At 39.5% G+C, this 20,368-nt stretch overlaps 1 protein-coding gene across 3 annotated transcripts in view; it reads right to left on the reverse strand.

Annotated features, from left to right (window-relative positions):
- Positions 1 to 10,067: 10,067 nt before the first annotated feature.
- The window catches only part of CEP120 (centrosomal protein 120), a 48,542-nt gene continuing 38,241 nt past the window's right edge, over positions 10,068 to 20,368 (reverse strand). For all 3 annotated transcript variants that reach the window (XM_053300278.1, XM_053300277.1, XM_053300279.1), the window contains 2 exons: positions 14,671 to 14,816; positions 10,068 to 13,030 (listed from right to left, as the gene is read on the reverse strand). In XM_053300278.1, the coding sequence (XP_053156253.1) occupies positions 12,796 to 13,030; positions 14,671 to 14,816 (381 nt within the window). In that variant the 3' untranslated portion in view covers positions 10,068 to 12,795. The remainder of the gene's footprint in view (positions 13,031 to 14,670; positions 14,817 to 20,368) is intronic.

Below are 20,368 nucleotides of genomic sequence, written 5' to 3' on the forward strand. Positions count from 1 at the left end.
GCAGGCAGGAATCTCTCTCAGAACATCGGGTTTGAGCGATAGAACCTCCTTTCGAGGTCCCAGAAAGAAACCTTCAAGGAAACGGGACGGAACGGGTGCCCTCATACTAGGGAATTGGAATGTTCCCCTCCACGTAATCAGGTTAGTAAACCTGTATGTCATTTATGCAATGCTCGTGCATAGGAATAGGGAGGGAAGACGCGACCAAGAGGTTCACGGAGATGAGACAGTAAATCTCTTCTGGAAAAGTTTATATGGTTATGTGCAAAAAGACAAGAGTATCTCTTCTAAACAGCAATGGGACAAATTGTGGAAATGGATGTCGGACATACCCCCCCCCAATTACCTGATGTGCCTTGAAACCCCCCACCCCCAAGTTACAGTATTACCTGCATATACTTCATAACCTTGTGGGTTTCCAAATCCTTTTGTGTAAATCTTTGTAGATATATCATGTACAAACAACCACTTTGTATATAATTGTGCTTTGGCAATGTACTGTATGCTTTGGTAGTTTGTTGGTTCAATAAAAAAATCTTGTCCTATAAAAAAAAAATCTTCTCCTATCTTGGAGAAGCCAGGGAGGGAACTTGAAACCTTCTGCTCTTCCCAGAGCAGCTCCATCCCTGAGGGGAATATCTTACAGTGCTGCTCACACATCAAGTCTCCCATTCAAATGCAACCAGGTTGGACCCTGCTTAGCTAAGGGGACAAGTCATGCTTGATACCACAAGACCAGCTCTCCTCCTTCTGAACTAGACACATGGAGGTATTTTTAAATGGTTTTAAATGGTTTTAATTTTTAATTGTTTTAATGGGTTATTAATTTTGTTTTTATTAATGTGAACTGTCTAGAGCCATCTGGGTTAGGTGATATAAAATTTTAATAAATCGGTTGATCTTCCTTTTCCCCATGGAAGATTGACAGGTTGCTTACCTGTAACTTTGGTTCTTCTAGTGGTAATCTTATACAAATGGGCTTGTGCATGTGTGGAGACCACATCACAATCTTCCAAACTTCTCTCCTGCTTTTGGTGGAAACCTCGGCCCCAGCTGCTATATGTGACTGCGCCACTCCGTTGTGCCACTCCTCACCCCCTCAGTCACAGAGTCTGTCTTCAGGAGACCCCAGCGGGGAGGATGGGAGGGCGTGTAAAAAGACAGATGACCACCACTAGAAGAACCAAAGTTACAGGTAAGCAACCTGTCGTTCTTCGACGTGGTCTCTGTCTTTTGCACAAATGGGCACATTGCAAGCTGTCATACCTGGTGGTGGGTCTAGTAGAATAGAGATTGGGGCACAGCCCATCTGAAAGTTGTGACTGTATTTGCCCAGGCATCAATGGCATAATGCTGTATGACTGAGTGTGGTGAGGCTCATGTGGCAGCCTGACAGATGGCTTCCAGTAGTATTGCTCTCTCGAAAGCCATCAAAAAAGCCATGGTTGTAGTGTAGGTGGCAACTCTACTTCACCTACTAACCTACTTCACAGGGTGGTTGTGAGGAGAAACTCAAGTATGTAGTACACCGCTCTGGGCTCCTTGGAAGAAGAGTGGGATATAAATGTAAAAACAAAAAAACAAACAATTTGCGCACAAGTTTGTAGCAGAGCTCAACTGTAGAAACTATGCTTCTGTGCAAGGACTGCGCAGAGACTTGGAGGCCATGATGAAGACCTGCATAGGAAACAAATAAGAAGTTTGATTGCCTCCACCCTGCTGATCTCTGAAGATAAAAGGCCAGGGCTCTTCGTACATAAAGGAGATGCAACCTGCGTTCCGCAGGGGAAGACAGGTTTTGAAATAAAGCAGATAGGCCAATAGGTTGGGAGTGATGGAAAGTGGAGACTATCTTGGGAAAGAATTGTACATGGAGTTACAAGACCACTTTGTCTGCATGGAAATTGAGGTAAGGTACAGGTGAAACTCGGAAAATTAGAATATCGTGCAAAAGTCCATTAATTTCAGTAATGCAAATTAAAAGGTGAAACTGATATATGAGACAGACGCATTACATGCAAAGCGAGATAAGTCAAGCCTTAATTTGTTATAATTGTGATGATCATGGCGTACAGCTCATGAAAACCCCAAATCCACAATCCCAGAAAATTAGAATATTACATGGAACCAAGAAGACAAGGAATGTAGAATAGAACAATATCGGACCTCTGAAAAGTATACAGTGTACTGTGCTTGACTGGCCAGCAAACTCGCCTGACCTGACCCCATAGAGAATCTATGGGGCATTGCCAAGAGAAGGATGAGAGACATGAGACCAAACAATGCAGAATTGCTGAAGGCCGCTAATGAAGCATCCTGGTCTTCCATAATACCTCATCAGTGCCACAGGCTGATAGCATCCATGCCACGCTGCATTGAGGCAGTAATTGCTGCAAAAGGGGCCCAAACCAAGTACTGAATACATATGCATGCTTATACTTTTCAGAGGTCCGATATTGTTCTATTCTACAATCCTTGTCTTCTTTGTTCCATGTAATATTCTAATTTTCTGGGATTGTGGATTTGGGGTTTTCATGAGCTGTACGCCAGAAACAACAAAACCCAGTACCCCATGGGTTAGCAACCCATGGAGGTGGTTGGCACCCTCGCTCTGGGCCACCCCAGCACCCCCCAAGTGCAGTTATGGGGCTGCTGGGTACTGGGTTTTGTTGTTTCTGAAGTGTTCTGAGACAGTGTAGATTCTTTGGTAGCATATAAGATTTTCAATGACAAACCATGAATCCACTCTCATCTGCTAACCTTAAAGACACATAAACTTCAAAAATCACTTAAAAATCAGCCCTTTGCCCAATTCCTTTCAAATAATTCTGATAGCTACCTGGCCCCCCTTGGGCACTACCACCCACTACCCTCTGCTATTGGACACCCCTTTGCCCCTGACGTGAAGCTATACATTTGCTGACACCTCCATGCTTCTTTATGGAGAAAAACCTTAAAGTCGCGTAAACTTCAAAAATCACTTAAAAATCAGCCTTTTGCCCAATTCCTTTCAAATAATTCTGATAGCTTCCTTGCCCACCCTAAGAACTACCAACTACCACACTCCACTCTAGGACACTCCTTTGCCCCCGACGGGAAGCTATACATTTGCTGCAATCCTAATTATTCTCTATGAGGAATTCAAAAACAATTTTAAGATTCACCAATAATCAGAGGAGTGTCCAATTCCCTTTGGATTTTGTGGGTGGTAGGCACCCCTGTCTGTCTACCACCCACCCCACTTTTGTGCCCCTAGGTGCTCCACAATAGGGGATATGGGCTGGTTCTGGTCCCTTTATACTCTATGAGAAAAATAATTGAAAATATTTCAAATATTCATAAAAAACGATAGGGGTGTCAGATTGCTTCGGGGTTTGCATGGTTGTTGGCACCCATGGGTGCTCCACAATAAGGAATAATGGGCTGGTTCTACTCCCATTATACCCTATGAGAATTTCCCCCCAAAAAAATTCATTAAAAATCGTATGAGTGTACGATTGCTTTGGGGTTTGGGTGGCAGGTACCCCTGGGTGTCAGCTACCATCCTACCAATTTTTGGATGTCCGAACCAGTTTGAACTGGTTCAAAATGGTTTGAATTAGAACCGGACCAGGGGGAGGTTCGAGCAAAACCAAAACCGAACCATCCCCTCCTGGTTCAAATTCGAACCGAACCGGGCAAACCAGTTTTGTGCACATCCCTACTCATTTTCTGCAATTTTTGTAGAGTTTCATCAGTCTTTTCGCCAAAGAGGGCCTGGCCCTCAAAGGGCAGGTCCTCAATTCTTGCGTGGGCCTCATAGGTCAAGCCTGAAGACTTGAGCCAGGCATGTCTTCTCAGTGCCACTGAGGTGGCCATGACTTTCGGAGTGCACTCCACAGAGTGCTGTGCAGAGTACAGCTCTTGCTATGCCAACTGCACCACTTACTTGACAAAGTAAGCCAATGTTAGTCGAGGCCCAATATAAAAATACAGCTACTATATTCCTTCCTCTTCCCTGCCATACTAACAAAAAAACCAACAAAAGAAGATACCATTTGGTTCTCCTCAGAAGTCAGCACAGTTATCTGTTCATACTACAAATATGTTAGGAATTAGTTGATGTACAAGGGGAAAAAATTGGTTTTTGTGATCAGTACAGGATACTGATTAACATTCCTTGTAACAAAACTGCAGAGGAATGCTTTCTCTGCTGTACTTATTTTCTCTGTGGTCCAGCAGATCTTTGGAGTGTTTATGCTAACTTCCAGGCACATTTAGATAATTTACAACCTTACAATGGGAATTAGACTTGTTAAAATGTCTCGGGTGGGAGAAGAGGGCAGAGGCACAATATATAAACAGCTGCTCCTGCATTTTAGTTATACTAAAAATGAATAGGACGTGTCCAAGTAGAAATTAGAATGATACTGGTGGATATGAAGCATAACTCATATGGTGAACAAATGGAACAACACAGGGACATGATGGGCTTTGTGTGAATTGACCAGCACAATATTCTAGTTTTCCAACTTTTCAATATAAACTTTAAATATTTTTAGGGGGAGAGGAGCATTTTTGAATGAATATGCAAAGCTAATACAAAATACTTTGCTGATGTAAGTAAAAACCAGGGTCAACTCATTCAAAGCCACATAAATAGCAAGAATAAAGCACAAACATATTAGCAAAAGATAAAGCATTAAAAGTGTTACTACTTTTTTTCCAGCTAGACAATCTTCAGCATTGTCCAGTAGGGTGGTGCAGCTGGTCCTTTGTCCTCCTTCTCATGCCTCTCTGAAGGAGGAGGCAGTGGGGTGGGCTCCATCTTCACTTCTTGCCCAGGACCACTCCAACCTTGCTTACAGCCCGGGCAATAGAAAAAACCCACACTGAATTAAGACAGTAGAAATACAGGATCATACAGGATCTAACAATCAGACGAAAAACAAACAGAAGTTCTGAGTAAGTCTAAGAATGCAGCTTTTAGGGTTACACTAGTTTCCTTTTCCAGACCGCCGAACCAGTTTGGAAGTCCAGTGGTTCGGATTGTTCAGCAGCTGGGAGGGTGGCCTTTAAGGGATCAGGAGGATGCTTTCCCCACCCCCACCCCACATTTCCCCTGCCAGCACTGTACTCAAAATCGCTGCACAGGACGGCAGTTTATCTTCTTGCCGCCCTGGTCAGTGTCAGACTGGAAGTGGCCATGCGCAACACATGCATGCGCACCGGCCACTTCTGGTCTGACACTGACTAGGATGGCAAAAAGGTACGCTGCCACCCCCCTCAGCAATTTTGGGCACAGCAGGTGGGGAAAACGGGGGGGGTGGAAGAGCACCCTCTCGGTGCCTTAAAGGTAACCCCTCCCCCCCACCGCTGAATCATCTGAACTGCTGGACCTCTGAACCAGTTCAGCGGTCTAGAAAAGGGCCACCGAACTGCTTTGGGCACATCCCTATAAGCTAGTTCTATGGTGAGAAAGCACTGTCCAGACTGGGCCAGTATCAATTCCTAAGGAGAAATACCTTCTTACACAGAAACTAGTGTAACCCTAAAAGTTGCATTCTTAGATTTACTCCAAACTTCTGTTTGTTTTTTGCCTGATTGTTAGATTGTGTATGACCCAGTAGAGGAAGGCTAGGCAAATGTAGCTAAGGAATTGTTGGCCACTATTTAAAATAAAATTTAAGGGATGGTTTGCCTTCTGTTCTGTGGTTATGCGATAAGTTATAGCAATAACTAGGATACCCCTGCTAACTGGGCAAAGAGGCACCTATTAATCTGGTGATTCTCTTTATTTAGCAGGGGGAGAGTAACTGGCCCTATCCTATTCTTGACAACAGTGGTTGGAATGCTGATCATGTAAAATAACTGATATGATGCTGATGGTGCCAGTTTGCTGAAAGTCAGTCCTCAAAAATGAGAGGTAATTCACTCTGCACAGGAACCTTGAAAACTTGAAGCTTTGCACAGGAATCTTGAAACTTGAAACTTGACCGACTCCCTAGATGATAGTCCGTTTTGAAAACATCTTCATCAGAAGTACCTAACGTCTATACATCAATACACATAATGAAACACCAATTGTGCAAAGGACATAATGAAATTGTATAAGAATACAGCCAAACCAGCCTTATACCTGGAAAAGCCTTGTCGCTAGGAGTAGCACCATAGTGCCTGCTAGAACATGCTATACTCCTTAAGGAACAATACTTAACCTTGGAGTTAAATACTCCACATAAATCAATCAGTCACATGATAGGTGGAAATAATTAGCCAGCTGGGCTGATCAAGGTAAGAGAGCTGATCTTGTGGTAGCAAGCATGACTTGTCCCCTTAGCTAAGCAGGGTCTGCCCTGGTTGCATATGAATGGGAGACTTGATGTGTGAACACTATAAGATATTCCCCTTCGGGGATGGAGCTGCTCTGGGAAGAGCATCTAGGCTCCAAGTTCCCTCCCTAGCATCTCCAAGATAGGGCTGAGAGAGATTCCTGCCTGCAACCTTGGAGAAGTCACTGCTGGTCTGTGAAGACAATACTGAGCTAGATAGACCAATGGTCTGACTCAGTATATGGCAGCTTCCTATGTTCCTATCTTCATTCTCCCTTATTTTTAAAGAACCAGGAGAAATCACAATTTACAACAAACCATTAGGTATACATGTCATGAACTTGTAAATGAAGTAAGATTCTTTTTGAGGGAGAATCCTATGTGTATCCAGTTTATCAATACACCCTGCAGTTCAGGTTTTCCAGAAAGTAGTGGAGAGGGATATCAGTAAGTTTGAGTTGAATAATAAAGTGTCCATGTAACTTGTGGTATATTGGGAGCACTATGAGAGCCATCTAGACTCCTGTTCTCAAACACAGATCCAGGCTAAAGAATAGAATATTGGCTGCCCCATTTGTGCCACATTTTGTTGAAAAATCCTACTCACCTGATGATTTAAATTTTTCCATGCTGTTCAAATTTATACCAAGGTCCTTTGCTAAACTGGAATTTTTTCAGTTAAACTTTTCCAGATATAAGGTTGGTTTGGTTGTATTCATCTGTCAAGTTTCAAGATTCCTGTGCAAAGCTTCAAGTTTTCAAGGTTCCTGTGCAGAGTGTATTACCTCTCATTTTTGAGGATTGACTTTCAGCAAACTGGCACCATCAGCATCATATCAGTAGTCTGTGGAGTTTGTATCAGCCCACATTGTTGTAATTATCTGCTGTTCTTACATAGATGCCTGTTGTTTGTGATTACATGTGGAGTATTGCTTTACCCTGTATTGTGTCTCTGCAATTTTTGCCTTGCCCATCTGTCAAATCCCAGCAGTTTTGGTTATCTTCTGTAATTTGGCAAATGCAGAAGACACTATCTCACCAAACTGCACTACTGTGCTGCATAAAATACAACATGCAGGTAGGACACACCATTTTTACAGTATGAAATGACAAAAATCAATGGAACTTCTTCCCAAGGGAATGTGCACCTTCCTCTATATTGGAAACAATACAAGGGCCATTTGAATGAGAACTGTCACCGAGCAGCAGCTTCCAAGTCTACTAAAAAGCAAAAATACATGAAGAAGAAAAAAGAGGTCTAAATCCTGTGACTTGGTGCATTTCAAACCATGCTGACTTATTGTTGGTATTTTGTAATTTTTTATTTTGGGCAGCACATGTTAGCCTGGAGTGACATCACTATTTTAATAAACCTGAAGGAAAAACAGATTAAGAGAAAATGTGTCAATTTTTATTATGAATGAATATCAGTGCAAATTCACCATGGTGAAGACTCTCCACATGAAAATGTGCCCCGAGGCTCAAATGCTTGACAAACTTCTACATCACCCCACTGGTGGGACATAGGATTAGAAATATGGCCACATTAATAGAGGTATTTCAAGTGAAAAAGAAAATATTTATATATAAATTAGTGGGCACAACTTTTCCAAAAGTGTTATTTATTAGTGCTTTTTTAGTCCTTTATCATGATGAATGACAGATTTCTTTTTAAAAGACTAATAGAAAACATTTCTATATTAGTTGGAATTCAATTACTTATCTTAAAGCCTCTGTAGAGTTACCATACATTTATACATCATGAAGACAGTAAATTATTTTGCTATAAATTAGGCTTTCAGAGCAGATTTCTTTTTTTGTTCTGGATGCCAAACTTCTGACCACCTTCCACCATAGAGACTTCATATCTGGAGAGCCAACATCTGTAAAAACATTTCTAATGAAAACACTAATACAAACCCCTGGAGAAGAAAATGAAATTAGATCTAAGTCTACAACTGCTGCCATACTCCAGTTATTTCTTTAACAATAGCAAGATTGGAACTTCCCATCTGAGACCAGAGACAGGTCATGATCATTTAGGAGCAGCAGTAGCAAAATAAAATAAAGGAAAATGTGATTGCACATACAAATCGGCTGCAATAAGATTTTACCACATCAGATCAGGGACCAACACCTTTGGTCATCATACAATAGCTTTGGAGCCAAGTACTAATCCGGAACCAGGCTTTCTAAAAATATCATGTCTGAGGAGAATGCCAGAGTGGTTTAGAGCATTGCTACAGAGGAAAAAACACTCTGATGCCTACAGCTGGCTTTCATTAAACAATTGTAAGATTCTACCCTCCCAAGCACTGGTACATCATTTCAGGTAATGCCAGTTGCTTAGTTTGGCACTTGTAAGGGTAAAGCATGAATCTCAGACAGATCACAGGGCTGGAAACCACTTTATGGCCACTGCCTTACATGCTGTGCAGTGCAGAAGGTTCAGGAGCTCCCGCACCACTGCAGATATGTAACAAATCCACCCACAATGCTGCACAACAGGGTTCTTCCACTACTACTTGCACTCGTGCAATAGCACATCACAACACAACTCCCACTGGGAATAATGCAAGTAGTGTTGTGATACGCGACACTTCTTGTGTAAGGGCAAATAGCAGCAAAAGTAACCTGCAGCACCACAGGCGGGTTTGTTAGACACCCGCAACACCCGGGGCGAGGGGAAGGTGGGTTCTGAACTACCACCACCTACTACTACTATTTATATAATGCTTTTCAACAAAATGAAATGGCTCCATCCCCAAAGGGCTCACTATCTAAAAAGGAAACACAAGATAGACACCAGCAACAGCCACTGGAGGGATTCTGTGGAAGGGATTGATAGGGGCAGTTGCTCTCCCTCTGCCAAATAAAATCGCCACTTTAAAAAAGGTGCCTCTTTGCTCAGTTAAGCAGGGGAGAGAGACAACAACTAAAGATGGCTCCCTGTCCCCAAAGGGCAAATCTAACAAAACAAACATAAGGTATTCACCTGCAATGACCACTGGTGGGATGCCATGCTGGGAGTAACCACCCAAGTTACACTGCGCAGCATTAAGCCACAGCCTTGCTAGTTACTGCAATTCTATAACGGACTCACAATCACTAAGCTGCAGTTCCTCCAACACCAAAAGTATTCAAATTCTTAACAAACCTGTTTTCCAACATCTACAAAGCCTAAACCTTTTAGATTTGTAATCTATCCTGCCCGAGAGTCCAAGCTATGTAAAAACAGAGTATGCTAGTTTTCCTTAAATTAGATTTCAGAACTTCTAGTGCAGTTCTAAGCACTTACGAAGTAAGCCTCCTTCAGTTCAATGGGAATTACTTCTGAGTAAACATACTTAGAATTGTACTGTAAAACATTGAAGTGTGCATTTAAGTCCTGCTGATTTTAATGGGACTAAGCCTGTCAACATAATGCTTTTCCTCCCCCACCCCACGGGATTCTATGCAGAGAAAGGGTTAGGAAAAAACCTTGTGCTCATGTTCTCTTTCCAGTCTTTGCCCTACTATTTTCATCACCAGGAGAGGTGAATGCCTAACTGGATACTCTATGTTCAAGTGACCACAAGATCTCCTGCGTTGGGAGTTAATCTCTCCCTTATGATGAATTAGGAGGAAAACATGGAAAAGCAAAAGTGTTATTCAGTTTAATACTAAAGCCTGTTCCTAATCTTGGTGAGTGGCAGTGGAGGCAGGGGGAGAAAGTAACATGCAAAAAGAAATTGTCCTAAAAGGCTTAGAGGGGGAAACAAAACAAAAATATAGAGAACTTTAATATTCTAGTAAGAGTTGCAATCAAAATAGTTTTGTAGAATTTATTTTTAAAAGCCCAAAACAGAATACAAATCTTTTCATATACACTATTTAATTCAATTTATATACAAAAGGTAAAAAAGAAATACTTTTGATTCGTAAAAACTGCTTTTATTTAATGTTAAGGCCCCCTCTAGTGTTTGAAAAACAACTGCAAATCCAGTACACATTCCGATATTTTAACTCCTTGGAATGTAACTATCCTCTCTTGAAGATAGAAAAGAACATTCCAGATTTATTGGGCATTTTATTTTGGAGACTTAGTAAAACTAAATGAACAGTCATAACTAACTGACAAAACAATTTTTTTAAGCAGAGTGTTTATTATTTCCAGTGTAAAGATATCAAATTTTAATGCTATTTAGTAAAAACATTTAACATATGTACAGTTTGGTGTCGCAAAATTATCAGCAATATAATTGGTAACATAAGAAATATTTACATACTGTACCATTTCCTCCACTTGGGTTTTTTGGAAGAATTAAAGATGCAATGAAAAAGAAATACCATATCAGGAACAAAGCCACTAGATACAAAATATGTGATCCATGATACAGAAGCAAACAGTAGGTTATTTACAAATCAAACTAAATTCTCTGAATTTTTATTCACTTTTGTCAAAAATAATACTGGAAAAATTGGGGCCTGTTTCATCATAAGTGTCTAATAGACTTACAAAAATAATTGTGGAAGTAATATGTATCCTCAAAATGCAAAGTTTGCAAGAGGCTTCTGCATATCACATCTCAGGACAGGACAATATGGGGATGCATATTTAAAGTACCAGCTTCAAATTTTATGCCTACCCATACTCCAACAAAAAGTAACTTGTCAATTTTGGCACCATTTCTGACATGGGATAGTTGCCTTGGACAGGGCTGCACAAGTGTGTTAGGCCAATCATTGTTAACTTTGGCTATAGCATGAGAGATAAATTGAGCCTGATAGGTTCATTTCTTTACCATTATAAAAAACTAGATTAACATAATACCAGCCTAAAGATCTCAGTAAATACCTGCAGAAGCCCACTGACCAGACACAACAGAAGAAGACAGGCATCAATCACAACTGTAGCAGTCCCAATCTTGAGGAAGTTGTATGCACCTGATAACTTTCACTATGCTGCCCATTAATAAATGGGAATAAGCATTCCCATCCATACCATGGGGTGTAGAGATGGATTGTATGTGCATCTGTATATAACCTATTCTAACCAGGCACTAAATATTGTGCACTCATGGTCAGCAATGCACTGCTGGGAACTATGTACACAATCCAAATTGCTAGATATGGACAATCGAGTCAGTGAAAATCTGTTCTGTATGTTACACATGCTTATTGCAATTCAGCAAGAGAAGTCTGCTTCTGTGGATACTTCTCCATGCTGACTTGGGGCAAGTAAGTTTATCTACTGTAAAGAATACAATCTGAACTTATGCAGATTTACTGTCATCATGTAGATTATTAAATAATTCAGTAATATTAGAGATATTTAATAATTGCTCCATTTTTATTTAACAACTTCTTTCCTGATATCTGTCTGGTAGGAAGCTTTATATTTCTTATCTGGCTGGTGTGCAGAGTAATATATATTTTTTAATGTCACTCCAATGGTTCTTTAACAAAAAATAGAAATACTTTGAGTGATTCATCAATATATTTAGAGACTACAGTATACATTGCTTCCCCGCCCCCTCCACCAGTAGAATTTTCTTGTAGGAAAATGTATGCATATTAAAATGGCAGTGTGTTTTATGCCCGGGCGGGAGGCTATACATGCAGCAATCCTTCCAATCACAAACATACACAGTTTTTCAATGTGCAATACTGGTGCAGAGGAGCCATTATATTCAAGGGGTCATCAGGATAGATTAAGATATCTGTTAACTGGATTTACTGTTATTTAAGAGTTGGTCTGGTCCACTTTGGCAGAATAAAGGGTACTTAAAACCTTGGATCTATTATACCAAGCATTCCTGCAGAGAACTGCTATTCAGTTCAGTGCCGTATATACCAGTTAAAATAAATGGATAAAGCTTTGCAGCACCACTGCTTGATCAATCTAATTCCCGTGTCCATTAACAAAGATTATACATTTCAAGAGGAGGTTAAATTTTTGGCCATATGAATGACAATGATAGTGGTTATAATAGAATGCACATAGTTTCAAAGGTGATAAGGTGCGACAAATCTACCTTTAAGCTAGAATATTTTTTAAAAAACATTTTAAGTTATTGTAAGCCCTTTTTCCTACTGCTTTTTAATTGAAATGTTTTGATAAAAATTTATAAAAACATGTAAGTAGACATAACTATAAACCAAGCAATAAAAAACGCTGAACAAAAATGTCGAACTATACTATAAACAGCTGAGGCAATTGGGAGGAGGAGGTAGAAATACTCAACTGCCACCAAAAAAATAAATATTTAAAACATATATATACTTATTTTAAAACTGTCTAAACAAATTCAATCGATGCTCTTATCTCTTATGACCTCAAGAGTAAACAGTGCTCTACTCTGTTTACTCTTGAAGTCTTAAGTCTCGGGAGAAGCATGCACACAAGTCCTTCAGAATCATGGCCTTTGCAGTTAACTGCATCACTCGTTAAAAACTAGCCCCTTGCTTTCTGAATAAGAAACACCTAGTTCAGCATGTTCTGTTACTTGCTGCTGCTTCTTTTGGCAAGCAACTCGCCGATTTGACGATCAAGCTCGCTCACAATGTGGTCTTCATGGTTATATACTCCTGTTCTCAACAAGGTATCTCTCTCCTCTATCAGACGTGCAAGATAGTCATCTAAACTCTCGTTCACTTGTCGAGTGTGATCATTTTGCAGTTGCATCCCCAACACCTCTGGGGAATTTTGTGACTGGTTTTTGTCGTCTTGTTTTAATCTAAGAAGAAAAAGAATCAGACACATTAAAGTTGATACACTATGAATCCAGCAACCTAGTTTTTGAGAGCAAATTTCTGCTGTTGGATAACTGAACTGAACAAAAGTTGTCTGAAAAATACTAGAAAGTGATACTATTGTCTATTATTAGGATCGTTAATGCTTACTTTACTGCACGGAGGTCACAAATGTATTTGATCAAGTGTCTATGCATTTGAGTGATTTTAAAGGTATGTAGCTTGGAGTGCTCTTGGACCCAAAGTTCTCCCTGGTTTCTCAGGTTGAGGTAGTTGCCAGGAGTGCTTTTTATCAGCTTCGGCTGATACAGCAGCTACGACCGTTTCTGGAGGTAAATGACCTTAAAACAGTGGTACATATGCTGGTAACCTCCAGGCTTGATTACTGTAATGCACTCTACATGGGGCTGCCTTTGTACATAGTCTGGAAACTACAATTGGTACAGAATGCGGCAGCCAGATTGGTCTCTGGGACAACTCAAAGGGACCACATAGCAATAGCACTTACATTTATATACCGCTCTATAGCCGGAGCTCTCTAAGCGGTTTACAATGATTTAGCATATTGCCCCCAACATTCTGGGTACTCATTTTACCGACCTCGGAAGGATGGAAGGCTGAGTCAACCTTGAGCCCCTGGTCAGGATCGAACTTGTAACCTTCTGGTTACAGGGCAGCAGTTTTACCACTGCACCACCAGGCGCTGTCATAACACTGGTTTTAAGGGAACTGTACTGGCTGCTGTTATGTTTCCGGGTGAAATACAAAGTGCTGGTTATTACACCTATTAAGCCCTTAGTGGCTTTGGTCCAAAGATATTTGTCATGAACCCTGCCACCTGTTATGATCTTCTGGAGAGGTCCGGTTACGGTTGCCACTGGCTTGTTTGCTGGCAATGCAGGACCAGGCTTTCTCTGTGGCTGCGATGGGGCTTTAAAATATGCTCCCTGCTGAAATAAGAGCATCTCCTTCTCTGTTTGTTTTCAGGAAGACCCTCAAGACTCACCTGTTCTCACAGGCTTTTAATTAGAATTAATAATTTGTTGTAATTGTTTTATGCTACTGTTTTTATTTGTTTTATGCTATTGTTTTAATTGTTTCGTGTATTTTAATCTGTACTGATTTTTAATTATTGTTTTAAATTTTCTTCACTGCCTAGAGATGTACATATCAGGTGGTATAAAAATATGACGATAGATAGATAGATAGATAGATAGATAGATAGATAGATAGAATAAACGAATGGGAATTAAACTGTTTAAACACAAATAAAAGACATATGGTCAAATGATACTGGAAGTATTAAGCCATTTAAAATATAAAGTGTTATGCTCACCAGAGATTTGAGAATAGCCACCATTAATTTGTCTTTTTATATAGAAAAAGGAGGTAAAAAAAAGGCTTGCTGCAATATAGCTACAGTCAAGATAAAAAACTGGGTCTGGTGGCCTTTGGCATAGATTTCCTATAATACAAGATTGTTACATTTTATAAATGGGCAAATATTACCTAAGGGACAGAAAGCTGTGTTCCTTTACTGGACTGACAGCCAATTAAATTTGACTTAGCTGAACCTTCACCTATTCAGCAGCAGAAGTAAAAAATCCAACAAATGGTACAATACCTGTTCAGTTCATTTCTGATATCTTCAAGTTCTTGCCGCTGTGCCTTCCCCAATTCTTTCTCTTCTGCTGCCAAGTACCGAAGTCTCATGTGCTCAAGCTCTTGTTGCTGCTTTTTAAGGCGGGCCATAGCATTCTCTTGCTCACGCTAAGGAAAAAAGTCAAGCAATTTACATTTCATTTCAGACAGATGAACACCAGCTTTGTTTCAATACAGTGTTTACTAATGGACTATGGATTCTGATAGAATATATATGGTACTAGTTAGGTGATGAATACCATAGCAGGACTACAGTCATATGAAAGTAATGTACAATCAACACACATACAAAGGTTCATATAGAGAAAATGCATAGTAAAGAAGTCTATTATCAAACAGGGAAAACAAGCCAGTTTCTAAACAGCATAAAAATATCTACTGCTAGGAAGTAAGCAAGCACTGGTGAGTCTTGTTCTAAAAGTAGGCAAAGCAATAAGTAATTATGAAGGGCTGAAGAGGTTAGATAAAACGTCAGGTCCTAAAATTGACCATTATGACTATATGCAGAGGTTTACACAGCATTTCCAAATGGTCTCTTTGGTACCAAAACTAGAAAGTGATTTTCTAGTGCTCCCTTGACAGTAATGGAGAGAATCTACTGACTGACCTCCTAGGACCTAGAGCCTGACTACAGGTGAAACTCGGAAAATTAGAATATCGTGCAAAATTCCATTAATTTCAGTAATGCAAATTAAAAGGTGAAACTGATATATGAGACAGACGCATTACATGCAAAGCGAGATAAGTCAAGCCTTAATTTGTTATAATTGTGATGATCATGGCGTACAGCTCATGAAAACCCCAAATCCACAATTCCAGAAAATTAGAATATTACATGGAACCAAGAATACAAGGATTGTAGAATAGAACAATATCGGACCTCTGAAAAGTATAAGCATGCATATGTATTCAGTACTTGGTTTGGGCCCCTTTTGCAGCAATTACTGCCTCAATGAGGCGTGGCATGGATGCTATCAGCCTGTGGCACTGATGAGGTGTTATGGAAGACCAGGATGCTTCATTAGCGGCCTTCAGCTCTTCTGCATTGTTTGGTCTCATGTCTCTCATCCTTCTCTTGGCAATGCCCCATAGATTCTCTATGGGGTCAGGTTAGGCGAGTTTGCTGGCCAATCAAGCACAGTACACTGTATACTTTTCAGAGGTCCGATATTGTTCTATTCTACAATCCTTGTCTTCTTGGTTCCATGTAATATTCTAATTTTCTGGGATTGTGGATTTGGGGTTTTCATGAGCTGTACGCCATGATCATCACAATTATAACAAATTAAGGCTTGACTTATCTCGCTTTGCATGTAATGTGTCTGTCTCATATATCAGTTTCACCTTTTAATTTGCATTACTGAAATTAATGAACTTTTGCACGATATTCTAATTTTCTGAGTTTCACCTGTAGATTCACTGACAACATCTAGTGGGCACTAGGGCAGTGGCCGACATGTTCTGCAGCATAACGTGGGTGGTTTTGAGCTGCCTACAGTGCTGCAGGCTCCTAAGGAATGGCTAGCAGTCTTGTATAAGAGTGAAAATACTTACTGTAATGTGCCCACAACACCTTGGGAGTGCTATTTTGATTATTTCCAATTTAAGTAATGCTCATGAAATGTGAATGCACTCCTTTAAGTATTTTCACACTTGTGCAGGACTGCTAGTGGGTCTTTAGGAGCCCGCAGTAGCATGGGTGGTTCTGAACTACCTGTGTTCCACTGTGAGAAATGTTGGCCAGTGTTCTTGGATGAGATTGTGATGCAACACAGGGGTGAGTTAATGTATCTGACTTTCATAATTTAACTGAGTGACAGAATGGATAGATTTGGTTTAAAATTGTGCATTGACAGACTTCTTGACTCAAAACATCGTAACAAAAATACAAACAAAACTTGACAGCTCCATAATTATGAGAGCTAGAAACCAGTTTTCTTTATCTGAGATTGTGTGCCACATTCCAAATATCAATGAGCAAATAAATAGCATTGCCTATGCTGCATGATATTTAAAGACCTTAAATTGTCACAGAAACCATATGCAATGGGAATGTACAAGCCATTTAGTGGTACATAACACACAAGGAATGTTTAACATTATTCTAAGAACAACAAAAGTAGCTAGCCAAAGAATTTTGTATTTTAATGAAAGACGTTCTCTTACATGTTTGATAGGACTGAAGTATGAGAACCATTCTAAACCTCCCAGACTATGTCTGAAGCAAAAGATTTATGATAAGTAGATAAATGGTTTATAAAAAGAATGAACTGTTTTTTAAGACCAATTTTTGTTCAAAAAGATTCTTTATCCATGTTTGGTGCTGAAATATGGGCCACCTCAGAGCTTCTTTCAAATATCTCATACAACATTTCATACAATCAAGTATGGAATACATAACCTAGAGTTGGTTGTAATGGTTAGGTAAGATTATTGAAAAACACACCCACTAAAGCTAATCCAGGAAAATTGCTCCTTTCTGCTTCATGCAAGTTGTATAGCCTATTCAAACATAACTCCCCTGCCATACACACACACACCAAATATCTTTGATCTTTCCAGTCATGATAGGTTTAACTCAGAATAGGCTGGCCTGACAGTACAATACAGTGCAGGTGCTTGGGGTAACAATGTTTTTAGGATGGCAAGGAAGCAATTTGTGAAGGGCAAAGTCTGTGACATTTTATAGGATCTTGGATTGTACCTTACATCTCAAAGCTTTTAGCAATAAAAAGTCTTGGGCTGTTCCTGGTTTTAGAAGTTTCTAGCCAAATAAACTGCTTTAGTCAGAACAGCAGCTTCAATTTAAAGTTTTAAAACTTTAGATTTTTATATATATATATATGTTTTAAAGGTGTTAAATTTATTCGTTTGTTATTGTAAACTGCCTAGAGACTTTGGTAGTGGGCGGTATATAAATGTTAAATCAAATAAAATAAATAGTGTTTATTCCTATGTGCATGCATACAAGTGTCTGTGTACAGACACAATGCTGGAACTAGACCTCTTGAAAGCAACTTAAATGAACCTATTTGTATGCAATTGCCAATATTATGTCAACCAAATATTCACCTATTGCCCTAGTTCTCTAGAGCCTGTTATATCTACTCGCAATTCCAGGGATCTGAGTGCTGATCACACCATTCCAAAACTAAGAGAATCAAGAGGCCATCTAATCCAATCCCAGTATGTCTGTCCAGCTTCATCAGAGAGGTTTAGGAAAGATATGGAATATCCTTCACTGAGCAACTTCTCCCACTATCTAATCGGGATGTAAATAACATAACAAAACAACTGTTTAACTTTTGAAATCATTGTTTAACTGTACCACCTATTGTGCACATTAAAAAATGTACATGTCAGGATTCAAACCTACGGCAGGGGCGAGCGTTGGCAGAAACAGCACGTCACAGGCTTTGGAGGGAGGAAGAAAAAATGAGGTGTGCATCAACCCTATTGCTATGGTGATGGGAATGCCAAAGATAAAGGAGTACTCTGAAGCCTCAGAGGAGAAAGCTCTCTTGTGAAATTGCAAGGGGCAATTTGAAGGGAAGGAGAAAACAAGTTGTGCAGAAGATAATCCTGGTCCCCAAGAGATGGAAGGACCAGGGACATTCCAACCAAGAACCTATTTCTCAACTTTTTTCAAACATTTACAATAATTTCTTACCAGCAAGATTAATCTTAATGGTTAATTGATTATTTATTTATTCATTAGATCTATATACCGCCCTTCCAAAATGGCTCAGGGCAGTACCATTGGAATTGTACATCACTATTATCTAACCATCCTACAGCAATAATTTAACTTTTGTTTCCTGCAGGACTGTAATCCAATTATCTTTCCTGTACTTAGATGCATGGGTGAGAAGGTATTTATCATCATTTTCATCATACTCCTAAGGAATAGGAAGACTAGTTAGCACATGAGGTTGAATCGCATGTCAACATTTCACTTGGAGGAAAAGTCAATGAAATGCTTTGGTCGTGAGGACTCAGCCCTCCTGTAAAATAAATGGCTGTTTAGAGACCTCTCATTCCAGCCACAGCAAACAAGAAGGGATCCTCAAAATGAAACTGAATGCAAAAGGTAATTTTGGAATCGCTAACATCATGTTATAACTTTTCTTGTCCTCCATTCGCCACTTAATGTAGCCACCTTTTCCACTTTCTACAGGGTCCAATAGTTGCACCTCTTTATTTTCCATCTTCTTCTCTAAGCATTCTACTATAAGTCTTTTAACTGAAGTACTCCACTTGTTTCCATGAACTCCAACAACATGGTGGACTGGACATAACTTCAATTATATAGCAAATAGAATATTTTCTGTAGATATATCTTTCCAAATTCTCCCCACAAAAAGTGTACTTTACTACTGAGTGAAAAATCAGAGGTAGGTCTTTTATGTGACCCCAATAAGCAAGTTGCCACAGTTCTAACTCTTATTTGGGGCCTTCAAGATGTATTGACAAAAATAAAAAATAAATGAAAGAAGTAGGAAATCACTAATAAAAATAAAATATTAAAAATCAATCTGTAAGACTAACATTGCATGCTGCCAGGTGCTGCAGCTAAGAGGCTCTTCAATCAAGTGAGAACTATCTTTATTTTGTCATAGCAGCTTATAAATCCAGAGGAAAGATGTAAACATACATACACTAGACTAAACAATGGCTAAATAGCAGCCACTATTCACTCTCCCACTTGCACATACCAAACAAGTCTGTGGGAAAAAATGTACAACCAAAGCGAAGGAACTCAACTAAAGTTTTCTGAAAATAACCCAGAGCTGACAAGTCAGTAGGAGGGTCTGGATGGTTTCAAGACACAGTTTTTAACCAAGACTTGGACCTCTAACTGTTTTTTTAAGCAAAGATTTAGATCCTCTCCTTGGCTAAATTACTCGTAAATTAATCACATTAATTACTTTGAGAGGATAAGCAGGAGGCTGACAAGATAGAGCCAGTGTCAGCCAATAAAGTCTGTGTTTGTTTAAAACAAATGCACTGGTTTTTGCGGTGAACAAATCCACACAGAGTACAAAAACAGTAAGACTTAAACTCTCTAATAACTACTTATCTCAAAATGTACATACTTTGAGTTTTTACAGAAACTTGCACAATCCAGACATCCTTTTGTAATCACGAACACTGAATTGCAACATTCTTTCGAGTAACAGCCACAATGACAAAGTGGTATAGTTTTCCAGTTTAGGTTTTCCCATATTAACAAGCATGGTTTGTTACAGTCAACATCCTACTGAAACACTTAAGCCAGAGTATAAGAATTACAGTCAACATCCTACTGAAACACTTAAGCCAGAGTATAAGAATGTAGGAATCTTTAGTTACTTCTAACATTCTCACAATAAAATTATGATTTTATACAGAGTTTGGTTCTGACCTAAGTATGTCTCCATGTTACAACATTTCTAAACAAAAGGAATTTTCTGCAGGAATTTACATATAACACACATGTAGGATAATCACAGAGCACAATCCTACATGCTGTAACGTGTGAGTTCCTACACAGAAAAACAACAGTATATGGCTGATGAGTGAACAATTGGTTTTTGGAATATTTTAGTTAATTTTGCAGAATGATATGCTGTTAATAATTTAACAACTGCTGGAAGTAGAGCTGGTCTTGTAGTAGCAAG

This window comes from Hemicordylus capensis, chromosome 2 (genome assembly GCF_027244095.1).
Source record: "Hemicordylus capensis ecotype Gifberg chromosome 2, rHemCap1.1.pri, whole genome shotgun sequence".
Lineage (NCBI taxonomy): Eukaryota > Metazoa > Chordata > Lepidosauria > Squamata > Cordylidae > Hemicordylus > Hemicordylus capensis.